Here is a 12994-nt window from a genome sequence, read left to right as displayed (position 1 = left end):
CCAACAATTCATATATAGCAGGGCCTCAAATAACATTGTTTTGTTATAACATTCATGAGAAAGAAAAAAACAACAACAACTGATTTCAGCAAGGCCCATTGTCTGTGTGGAGTTTGCAGGTTCTCCCCACGTCTGTGTGGTTTTTTCTCTGGGGACTCTGGTTTCTTCCCACATCCCAAAGATGTACACGTGAGTGACTGGCATGTCTAACTGTTTCAGTCTTAGTGAGTGTAGGAGGTGGATGTGAGTGCGCCCTGGATGGAGGGGTGTCCTGTAGGGAAGGGTTCCCTCTTTGCATGACCAGGTTGGGACAGGCTCTGGCCACCTGTGACGCTGAACTGGAATAAGCGGGTTGGGAAAGAATGCTCTTACTTGCTTTTATTCATCTTTCCTAAATGTCTATATAGTTTACATTTATTTCAATGTTTAATATTAGAAGTGTTTAGGGTCTTTATTTACAAGTTCAGTGATGTTTTTGTGACAAGAAATAGGCCATAGGAACTTAACTTTTGTTCATGTCAATTAGCCTATGGTAAAACTGGTTTTGTTATATGTTGTTAAACTTAAAGTCACAGTTTCTGGGAACCTATCAACAACATTAACTGAGGACTTACTGTATTTTACTTTTTTATGTGTCTATTGTTCCATCCTAATGTGAGCTCTGTACAGAAAATCTCCATACAGGGGTTTTGTGTTTTGTTCCCTGGTGCCTCCCTAGCACCTAGAACAAAAGCAGGCTCAATTATTACTGAGTATTGGAAGATGCCCAGATACTACAGGCTGGCTGAGAAAATACATGAGTGACCCATACAGATACAATTAAGTTATTCTATTCTGCACCTACCAAGCTGTTTATCAAGTTCATTATAGAAAGGTAACAGAACCAATTTAGAATTGCTAAGAAGCAGTAACTTACTCAGGAGCATATTGAGAAAAATTGCTTTGGTTCGATGTCTTTCCAAAGAATAACTAACTCTCATATAAGCTTTTATTGACCACAGCTTTTCATTCAACCTGATGATGACTATTCAAAGGATGTAATTATCAGCACTGAAACCTGGTGTACGGGGCCAACTGCACAAAAACAGAGCTCCTATGGCCTCTTTCACGCATCTAAATCCACTCAAAACATAATCATTATCTTACTAATCAACTAACAGTAATTATTCACTTACTCCAAGATGAATACAACCATACTGAACAAAAATGCCGAAGAACTGTTGCTACCAGAATAGGCATGTCAGGGTCTAAAATTAATTTGTCATCTTTGACTTGTGTGGTGTTTCAATAGAAAAAAACTTACAGAATTCTTTACTAATGAAAAAAAAAAACAAAAAAAAACCCTTGCTGTAAACTGTCATAGCTACATGCAAGATTTCTAATCAATCTACTTTTAGTTTAAGCTAATAAAAGCCAGTTGCTTATCTTTGACACGTTTAACAAGGGAAATTATGGAATGTCTTAGATTCTCTGGAGATATCGCAAATGGAAGAACCATAAATCTGTGTATTTTATTCTTCCTGTGAGTACAGCTCAGGATTCAGTCTCTAAATGTCATGCCACGCCCCAGTTTTATGCTGTACAAGAAGGTTCACTGGAGGCTGGCTCCAACAGTGCAATAGCATTTAAATGGGCTTATTTAAACTGTTATACTATCCATTTAGATCACATGTTTCATAGTGCTAACAAAGAAACATTTCCCACATCTTTCAGAAATATCTGTGTTATATCGTCTAGTATTGTTTGCCAAGGAGTTCTCGCAGTTGCAAAAGCATTGTTTATTCTATATCAATTGTGAGTTTAAAAAGTAGCTCGAAGGTATCAGTAAATGTTATTATCAAAATTAAGCAAAAAACATAAGAGATAAAAGAGATCATGTCAAAATATTGCCAATTGTACTGATTCTCAGAGATCAAATTTCCTTAATCATTTTAAATATCAATTAAATTCAAAATTCACTGCCTCTTACAAAGCAGAAGAATTTTGGGGGATTTTAACTCCCTCTACTCCAATTATTTATTTCAGGTTCATTCTGGTCATATAAAGAAATTACTACCAAAAAAAAAATGCTATTCTTATATGCCACTGAGAAATTTAAAAGTACAATTTTTACCTTAGACATATGAAATAAAAAGAACAGTTTTTAAATTTAGAAAATAGAATATTAGTTTGAACACAGAGCCCTCATTATAGAAGCTTATTTCCAGTAAATACTGTGGAAATTCAGCAGTTAAAGGTTGAAATGGAAAAGCTAAACTTCTAAAAGAGCTAGATACACAAAACCAAAACAATATATGATGGGTATAAAAATAGTGTTATTCTACAAAACTAAAACATATAGTGAAACAGTGTATCAGGAATTAATATACTTGTCATAAGACACGGAGTCAACAATTCTTACACTTTGCCACTATAAGAAAATTGCAAAGAAACCTATTTACATACGGGGTCTCCCCAAAAATAAGACCTAGCCGGACAACCAGCTCTAATGTGTCCTTTGGATCAAAAATTAATATAAGACCCAGTCTTATTTTATTATAAGACTGGGTCTTATTTTACTATAATATCAGGCCAGGTATAATATAATATAATATAATAAATATAATATAATATAATATAATATAATATAATATAATATAATACCAGGTCTTATACTAATTTTTGCTCCAAAAGACGCATTAGAGCTGATGGTCCAGCTAGGTTTTATTTTGGGGGCAACATGGTATTTAAATATAAGAGACATGCATAAAAATCACAAAAGAATAGTCTGAACATATTTTGCTGTACCATATCTTTACAAGGGTCCATTTGAACTGAGCCTCAAATGATATACATCAAGAAGTTTCCAAAAAGTTCATTAGGACCCTTTCTTTCCCTCTCCTCTTGTTTCCGTCCAGTGAAGAGAACTCAGTGTAACTCCAACTACTTTCTGCAACTTTCCTCATTTCTTCCCCAGGCACATAGAATGCTCGCTTGCTTGACTGATAAATTTGGGGAGAGTAAGTCAGCATTCTGGCTCAGTTCTGCCATTCTTCTCTTGCCTACTCACATAAGTCATACTCTCTCCTTCCCCTCCATGACATACAAAGCAAGGGCCCACCTCTGCCCTGAGAGGTCACTGCAGACCCAACTTGGTCAACAACCTGCTGCTACAGCCTGAATCTGGGATCTATAAAGATGCCCATTTAGCCCTCACACTAAGCTATTACTTCTAACTTGGCCATTTTCAATAATAAAAATGATATTTTGACCTCCATCTGCACTCTATTTATTGGGAGCCCCTTGGAAATCACAATACTTGGCAATAGATAACTCCACTCCTGGGAACTTATCCTAAGCAGCTAACCCCAAACATGAAACACTCTTAAAAGTCATAAAGATATTCACTGCCTATTAATTATAATAATAAAAAACTGCCAATGATCTAAATAGCTGCCACTGGACATAGAAGTCAACTGATAAATACCCATGACAGACTCTCATGTAATCATAAAAAGGATGTTTATAAAACAAATGTGCAATAGTCTGGGAAAATGCTTTTGAAGTACTGTCAGAATGAAAATGAAGGTAGAATGAAATCCAAAATTCTTCCCAAGTTCCTACCTGTCCTGATTCCTGACTTCTCAATCATTTCCACTGCTCTCCAGCTATCCCTGCTTTCAGTCCATCTCTTGAAGGAGCCGAATTTCTATATTCACTGTTTCCTGACTAGCTCCTTCTTTTTGTGTTTCTACTTAAATGCCAACTCCTCCAGGAAAATATACCTGATCACCCCACTGAAAGCTCCTCACCCCATCATTTTCTTCACATCGCCTTATTTTATGCTTAGCACTGGCCACCACCTGATATTTTTGCTCACTTGTTTCCATTTCTCCACCCAGTAGAGTGTAAGTTCACGAAGAGCAAGGACTTGTCCATCTTGGTCCCTACTGTATCCCCACACCCACAGCCATGCCTGATCTATAGCAGGTGCTCAACAAATGTTCATTTGAATGACAAAGACTTAGAATAACATGATATGAGCCTTTAAAGCATAAGAAGTATATAAAGAAGGAATGCTGGAAGGCAACATTCGTTATAATGTTGTAATGATTTTTTAATGTGATCATTTTAATGTGAAGAACAAAGCGTATGGGCCATGAAGCCAGAGCTGTGTAAGTGGAAGGGAGATGGCAACAGAGTTGAGAAAGGCCTTCTGCTCCCAATTCCACTTCAACCAGAGCATTCCTACTTGTTCCCTGCTTGCCACGTTGGGCTTCCACCCAAAATGTTGTTAAAAGAAAGGGTTTTGTGGCTTTAAATTATTTGAAAACAGCACATTAGTGTTTCACTGGTGTTTTAGATGTGTGGACCAGGAAAGAAAAATCAACGAGTTGGGTATAAACGATATGCAAAGAACTAATTATGGAAAGGAAACTTGGAAGAAAAAGAGATTTTGGCCCAAAAAAACTACAGCAAATGTTCTTAAAGGCATGGTAGAGAGCTAGAAATTACTGGAAAACAAAACAAAACAAAAACCAAAGGAACCAAAGTATATTCACACATGTAATCCAAACTGAAGCCTTAAATCCATATTTACAAGGAAAACATATTAGCTAGAACTGTGTTTGCCATACCTGGCCAGAGTCTCCGGTACAATATTCGGTAATATCGCACCCATTCACAGCCTCCCGACAGTCATACCCTCGTGGCTGAAACTGCAAATGAAAATTCAATATAAGGAGCCAGTACTAATTAAAATTTCAAAGAGTTAGCATTCTCATATTCACCAAAAATTATGATACTTTCTCATAACCATCACCAAACTCTTCTTATGAATTAGCAAGATAGTTGCAGAATAGAGACAAAGCCAGATACCATTCTCTATAGTAAATATGAAAACTAACCAAGGCAGTAGATGTTTAGATTTTAAAACCCACCGTCTTGGAGTATTATTTTTAGAAAAGAATGTGATAGCAATTATATAAATAAAAAACAATAGTGTGGCTTAAGACAAAAGAGCAAATCACTAAAATATAAGCATTTAAGATCTTCCTGAAGATTGACGTACACACCCAATGTTCACAAATTTACTTATGAGCTTGGATATTAATCTTGCTTTAGCTAAATACACACAATAAATTTCAGTGGTTCCCTTCAGCAACACCAGTAGAATGGCTACGGTATACAAGGCCTTTTGTTTGTCTGAATGGGGAAAGGTACAAGAGGAAGCAAAGAGCCCACTCTTCTTGAGCAATTTATAATCTGGTAAGGGACATAGGGCACTAAGCTAGAATCTTCTAGAATACCATAATGCATAATACCCATTGGTATTGAATCAAATAATCAAATCATGGGATTTTATAGTTAAAAGGAATATTAGAGGTTTTATAGATGAGGAAAGGGAAGATTTAAAAAATGGCTTTCAAAAGTTAACTAGAGGTCTCTATAGATGGAAGTAACTATGTATCTACACACATATAAGCATGCATTCATGTATTACTTCCTTATCTAGCTCTTTTGCCTTTATAGGGGATTTAAAAAGCCAAATGTAAAAATACGAACAGTAGCTTTTATGCTCAAGGTCTAAAATAAATTAGGGTAAGTTTGAAAGAAAAATGCTATAAGTAGGTCATATTATTAAAAAAGGCACCGGAATTGTCCCTCTTATATTCAACCATTAACTTGGTTTGAATCTAAGTTAGTGGCGCAACTCTCAATGCTTATTTTGGAAGGACTATAGGTACATTTTTTAAAGAACACACTGGAGGATAGGATGGTTGATGGTAAATCGTAGTAAAGGTAAACGCTGTAACTGACAGAACTTGGGTAGATTTACTGGTTCTACAAAATTGCCAGGCTAATATGCACAATGGCAACCAACAAATTTGTGGCAAGCTATGTACACATTGAGATATTTGGCTAATATGTCAATGAAAAGAAAGATGGAACTGTCAGAGAACTCACAAGACATGAGGTATTGTTACAGCAGGGCCCGTCGCTGCAATGGGCCCCATTGGAGAGAGAGCATTTCTTACAGCACAATCCATAGCATTCCTAGAAAAAACACTTCACGTGAGTGAGGAAACTTTCCCACTGGTCATTCAACACTCTTCCCACATGTGACTTATGCATAATCCAGATGAGGAGATTTATACAACAGTAAGCAAATACTTTAGGAAAGAATTAATCACTTTAAACAATGATAGATTCCTTCCTGCCATATTTCTCAGCAAAGCCTGATCTTCTACGAAAGTACTCCTCTACCAAAAACTCAGCTTATTTCTTAGCAGGCACCCCACCCTTGGTTAGCTCTATTATTCTTAATACTCAACCTAATTTTATAAGGACAAAAATAATACACAACATAGAAAGAATGTTTCGTGATGTGATACAACTTGTCTGAGATGAATGTAAGCTATGAATTTTTAAGAGGTAGGGAATTTGATTAGAAGAATCGATTAGGTGTTTTTCAGACAGGGCCATGAGAACATTAATTCTAATGTGTCTGAGCTGGGATTAAGCATTGATGAGAGAGATCAGAAAGAAAGGCAGTAAGACCACGATGGATGACAGCGCAGGCTTCTCACTAATGCTGTTCGTGTTTGCTCTGGGGAGGAGCTGTGCTGAAGGAAGGAAAGATCTCTTATACCTACCACATGGAAACCACAGTCACATTCCTCCCCAGCTTCTACATATCCATTTCCACATTCTGTGGGCTCAAATAGCTGAAAGAGAGCAGGGAGAGAAAGAAAAATATTTTAATTTATCACAGAAAATCAACATACCAATCGGGCCATATACATGGCCCTTTCATCAACTACCATGTGATATTCTGTGATCTGTTATTATGGCATCTTATAAATGATGTCTGTGTGGGAAATACTGTTCACTTATTAATAACACTTCTAAAAACCATATTTTAAATGGGGTAATATCTCTTGGAGGATTCTCTAGTGGTGGGCTCCAGGGATGACCTCCACCATTAGAGTTACTTTTTATGGAGATAAGCTGTCAAGAGGAATAGATCACTTTTCATATTTGCTAATGGAGCTAAGATGCATTGCTAAGAAGACTCACATATCCAACTTGCAAATTTCTCTCAAAGCAGATAAGACATGAAAATTGTCAAAAAGATAAAAATACTTCCGTCAGAGCCACATGTGATACATACAATCAAACGCAGGTAAGTTTAGAAAACCATGTGGCTGGACATCCACTCTCATCATTCTCACTGAAAGGAAAGCCACACAGCCTGAAGCACATTAAGTACATGTGCAGACATACTCATAGATGGACAGAATGCTGTCAGTCATTCCTGGAGCAATGGAAGGGTCAAATTTCTAGAATAATACACCTTACTGGTGCTATGAACTTGCTTGCCAGATAGTCTCTATTGCAACCAATTGTGAAAGCAGTTGATCGTTTATGAGAACCACTCCGATTTCTCAGCACCTGGGGCAAGATTTCTCTGTGCACATCCACCACACCTGGGTGAAGACTGAAACAGCACATCCCAACCCAAATGCTCGGAGCCATAAATATGAGAATGAGAAAGACTCCTTACCAGCAGCAACATACCCAAGGAAGGGTTGGCTTCCACTGAGTCTACCTGAGAAAGACCTGATCCTCCTTCCATTTCCAGGAAGGGAAAACTATTATAAGAAGTAACGAAGGTTTACAGGATATTTGGGTGGGACTCCCCTGTGGGAAAGTCCAATGAATAAGATCCTAATGTCTGTAGTATTTTAATCAACAGGCAGGAGAAAATGGGAAAGGAAAGGGCAGACGGGAACATAACTAGGGCTTTACATCAGGTCTCCCATGTAACCAAACGTTAGATTTCATTCTTAGGACTCTTCCATCTTGGGACAGGTCACTGTCACTAAAAACACTTGAAAAAAGTCAGTTCTTTGATACATACATATAAACTATTTCACTGGAATCCATAGGGGCTTTTTTTAAAAACCATGCTAATATGCAGAATGATGGATCCTTATATATACACTAGAAACCCTAACTTTTCCAAACAACTCAGCGTTGTTTCCTCAGGTGTAATGCTTGTAATTAGCTGGTGAGCTATAAGGCAGGTAAAATTAACCATGTACACTATAATTCAAAAACACCAGTTGAACACATTAATTCTTATTACTCATTTCATCCATTTTAAACACTCGGAAGCTTTCAGATTTCTGCTGCATTGAGATGAATGCCATTAAAGGAAAGCCGCCAAGTTTAATGATGCAAGGTCACTTTAAAATTCCTGTTTCTTTTTCTGCATCCTGACTGAGATTTTTTAGAAATCTCAGGCACCAAACTACCATCCCCTGACTGTAGCAGTATCACTTAATTATGGGGATAGGAATAAATTATTCTGTCAGTTATCCAAGTTAGTCACTTTAAAAAATAAAAGGCTAACATGATTTCACTGCTCTCTCAATTTGCAGAGTATTAAACATTTTGTATAGTAATGGACTATTTTTGACTCATGAAGTAGTATTTTAAAAGGAAATACGAACTGTGCAATGTTAGAATTCCTATACCATCTGCTAATTAACATCGACCCTGTCTTTTTGCCTGTTGAGCAACTCTTCCTAACGTCCTACTATAGGTCCACAGTCCCTAATCCAAATCCCTAACAGCTGGTGAATTTGAGAATTCTGGCTTTTCTGGATTTTAGAAAAGTATGATGCATTTTTCCATGCTCTGCCTAACAGCCCTGAGGGGCCTGGTACACACCCTATAATCAAACACATCAATATTTCTGCAGTAAGACTTATGAATATTTACACTATAAAGAATAAAGATTTTTCAGTTCAGGGCAATGTATTTTTTGAAAACTCTAAAAAACACTGCCAATTTTCAGAACTTTTTGAATGAAGAAATTTGTGGATAAGGGATTGTGACACTATATTATATGAACTTTGATGAAATGTCAGTTAACAACATGGACCTTCCTAAGTAAAGAGACTGTATAATATAAATACATATGTGTATTTGTGGGATCTGTAAATACCTTGGGACATTTTTTGACTAGCTGATATTAGGAATGCTTCCTACCTGGGAGAACAGACCACTCAAGGAAGAGGAAGAGGAAGAGGAAGAGGAAGAGGAAGAGGAAGAGGAAGAGGAGAGGAGAGGAGAGGAGAGGAGAGGAGAGGAGAGGAGAGAAGAGGAAAAGGAAAGAAAAGGGAAGGAAAAGAAAAGCCAAGATATTAGTTACACCCCTAGAGACAGTTTTAAGAGGAAATGGAATTTTTGTCAGAGAAATGGGTTAAAGTAATATATCTTAGTATAAGCCACTATCTCTTTGCAGCAGGTGAAAACTCTAACACAAAAATTTCAAAGATATTTTAAAATATTGTTTGTTTTTTGGAGGGAAGGTTTGGGAGGGGGTACAGCTAATACTAAAAACCAAAGATTCAGAATAGTGAAACTATGGTTTTGCCATTCATTTAAACAGGTCTCAGTCTCTAACATGATAAAGTCTTTTATAACTAAATATTAATCTGATTGACAGCAAACCTGCTTTCCAAGACAAATACCTGAAATTTAGCAGCATTCCATGGTAAACAAAAGAAAACAAAACAAAACAAAAACTGAGAAATAATTACACTTTCTAAGTTACTAACCTTTGTTGGCCTGTTGAAAAGACAGGCTCCACCTCCTCTCTGTAAAAAGTCTCTGTACTCCAAAATGCTGCACTTTGAGAACTTTCGGGAATGGGATACCCTGAGAAAATAAAGAACCAATTATATAAATAACTTACCAAAAGCAGTCATCAAAGAAGACAATTAAAAGTCTGGAATTAGAACAAAATGTTCACTCTGGACCCAGATGATTCTACACAAATTTTGACAAGACACTTCTGTTCAAATTGCCAACTAAGTATGTGTGATTGAGTTTGTAAAAGTAGAAATTCAAAGAAAAATCACAGATTTGGGGGCTAAGTTACAACCTCCTCAACACTCAAGCCCTTTTGTGCCCAGGCTTGAGAGTTTTTGAAAAGCTCATCACAAAACTTCGTCATCTAGGCGGTATTTTAAAATGTGGTCATTATTATTTGCTCTGCCTCAGTAAAGGCAAGCACTACTTTGCCTGTCCTGAATAAAAGGAGCTCGGGAACCCATTAGATTTTATTTTGAAGAGGGAGTTTTAGGATCAATTGATTAAAGATTATACAATGCAAGCTTCAGCCAAACAATTCGGGTAAACGAGGATATATATATATATATATATATATATATATATATATATATATATATATATTACTTTATTCTCAGCTTCAACTACTATTGGGTGATATTCATGATTTGATAGGACTATAAGACCCTCTCTATGATTCACTTAATCAAATTTTCATCTCTCTGTCCATACATAGGGGAATATTAGACACATTGTCAAGGTTAAACTAAATCACACACATTGATTCCTTGAGCATATCTATAACAGTAGTTGACTTGAGAGTGAAAGGCCACTTATTCTAGAATGTGATCCAATAGTTTTATGTATCCTGATGTATGAGGACAGTGTATGGAAGTAGGTAAAATCTGCCACTGTTGACAGTGATATCTCATAAGAACTGTGCAGAAATGTATACTTGAGAAAATACATATGAACTTTAAATAGTTTTATTATAGCCTATGGTTAGTCAGTCCAAAAATCTGTTTAGAATTTGGAAGTTGAGAAGACAGAAGACATCTCCTCATAGAACCAATATTGTTAATGGTGTCCTCAAAAAAATGTGTTTAAGGCATAATGTTACTAAACTATGCTACAATAGTATGGAGATCACAAAATCTAACAGTTTCAAATTGAGACTACAAATTTAGACTCCTTAGAAATAAGTGTCCTAAAGTAGTGGGCAGAATGGCTGACTCTCTTTGCAAACCCTCACATTCACACTCCTGTTGTCACCATGAGCTGGACTCCTGGTGGAAGACTAGGAACAGACTCTGTACAAGGGCTTCTGGCAAGCGAGGCTCCTAGGGATCAGGGCAGGACCAGCAATGGTTGATGTGATGAGCAGATGCCTGGCAAGGGCAAAGGAAGTAGGAGAGGCCTATGGGTGAGAAAACATCTCCCATCGAGAAGGAGAGCTTAGGGGGCTTTGGGCCCATGGCTCGCATAGGGTAGGGGTCCCTGAAAAAGAGGGCAATGTTTCCAGGCCCTGGTTCACAGAAGCAATGGCCACTCTGGGGCAGCTTCTCTAGTTCCCAAAGTATCCACAAAAGAAGAAAGGAGATAGGTGAGGAAATGTTCAAATGCCTATCTGTAGAAGACTACCTACTTTAGACCCAATAAATCTGTCTTAATAAAAAAATTATTGATTATATAAGCAGTATAGTACATTTTTTTTATTACAGCAACATGTCTATTTGTGAGTCTCTTAAAATATAAATTGATGACTGAATTGATTTTCACTGACTGCTTCAGGTAGACAACCAGCTTTTATTCTAAGTGTACTGAAAAATTAATGCCTCTGCTAAACTTAGAAGCATTTAATAATGTGCTTCTTTTAAGGGTTAACAGAAATAGTATATTTTACTTTTGTCAATGACTTTAAATAAAAAATTAAAACATAAAGTGAATTAGTCCTTTCATTTTTAAAATATCAGATAATTAGTTATTGAATGTATACTAAGTGCTTAGCCCAAAAGACCAGTACCTGAGAGACTGTATCCAATTATATGGAGCAATTTCAGCAAAAGGTATACATCAAATGCATGTATAATGAAAAATTACCCTGTTTCCTCCATGATGCAGCCACCCCAGTACTCTGTGCAGTCACATTCTAGTCCAAGGAAACAATAAAAGCAATAGAAGAAAAGGTAAACAACAAAAGTCACATCTCCAATTTGCATGACAGCTCTTGAAATAATTCCTTATTAGCAATTCCATGTCAAATAGGTAGAGAAGGTGACGTCTCACGGAACAAAATCTATTTCCTTTAAATCAAGCGTTCTTTATCCTTTCCAGTAGCATAGGTCGCTACCTAAGACAACCACTGGCAAGAAATACAATTGTACCTCTCCTCATTCTTGTAAACCTCAGAGAACTCATTTAAGTTCCTAGTTCCAATGTTTAATGAAAAATATCCTGGTACAGAAATCAGAAAGCCCGAGTTCTAGTCCAAGTTCTCCTTGATAAGAGAGTCCCACGGGGAAATGACTTAACATGTCTTGGGTCTCAGTGTTTCCACCTCTAAAATGGGGAATGAATCTCTCTGCCTATCTCCCAGAGTAGTTCTGGGGCCCACAGAAGGTCGTATGCCGATGTGTTCTCTGTATACTGTAAAGCTCTATTGCACAAAAGCATTGTGCCATCCTCACAGCTCTGCTCACAGAGCACACTAGAAGTTAGAGAAGAGAATTCAGTTTGCTAGGATAGGCCAGAGACTTGAAGAACACCATGCTAAAAGGTTTAGTAAAAAAGAGCAATGTAAAATAGAAGTTTAAAGAATCATTTAAGTTAAATAACAATCATAGTAAACTTAACACAGATACCAGAGACTGACATATTGATATTGTGATGAGCTGTTCTTTCAATTCCTTTTTTCCTATTCTCTTTTCTATCATACATACAGATAATTTTAAAGAAAGACTTCCAAATGGATTTTTTTAAATTTAAAGTTCAGAACTGGTAACTATTTAGCTAAATAAATAATTCACAAAGGAATGAAGAATTTTAGGAAGAAAGGAACTACACCAGGCATTAGGAATGAACCTTATTTCTCACCCTACACAATCATTCAACTCAGTAACATCTCTCAGCTGCCCCAGGACTGGCCTCTTCCCAGTTCCAGGGTTTTCAAACAAGGTTGTAACCTGGTCCTACTCCTTAGATACTTAAGGCATCTGTGCCAGCTGATGAAACCCAAAATACCTCCTTTAATTTTCACTATGTGTTCCCTTGGGAAAGCAAATATTCTGAGCAAGATATTAATAAATGAAAGTGGACATTTGCTAAATGCCACTAGACTTAATATACCCATAAAGTGATGACTTAATATATT

The 12994-nt window shown here is 36.8% G+C and overlaps 1 protein-coding gene across 4 annotated transcripts in view; it reads right to left on the bottom strand.

The window, feature by feature from the left end:
• The window catches only part of ADAM23 (ADAM metallopeptidase domain 23), a 155641-nt gene that overhangs the window by 41041 nt on the left and 101606 nt on the right, over nucleotides 1-12994 (bottom strand). For all 4 annotated transcript variants that reach the window (XM_019726899.3, XM_074340983.2, XM_019726901.3 and 1 more), the window contains exons 14-18: nucleotides 11725-11773; nucleotides 9612-9711; nucleotides 6636-6707; nucleotides 5947-6036; nucleotides 4617-4697 (exon numbers count right to left, since the gene is read on the bottom strand). In XM_019726899.3, the coding sequence (XP_019582458.2) occupies nucleotides 4617-4697; nucleotides 5947-6036; nucleotides 6636-6707; nucleotides 9612-9711; nucleotides 11725-11773 (392 nt within the window). The remainder of the gene's footprint in view (nucleotides 1-4616; nucleotides 4698-5946; nucleotides 6037-6635; nucleotides 6708-9611; nucleotides 9712-11724; nucleotides 11774-12994) is intronic.

The sequence above is a fragment of the Rhinolophus sinicus genome, chromosome 17, assembly GCF_057876585.1.
Source record: "Rhinolophus sinicus isolate RSI-liver-muscle chromosome 17, RSI-T2T, whole genome shotgun sequence".
Classification (NCBI taxonomy): domain Eukaryota; kingdom Metazoa; phylum Chordata; class Mammalia; order Chiroptera; family Rhinolophidae; genus Rhinolophus; species Rhinolophus sinicus.
This window is presented reverse-complemented; position numbering and strand designations above follow the sequence as displayed.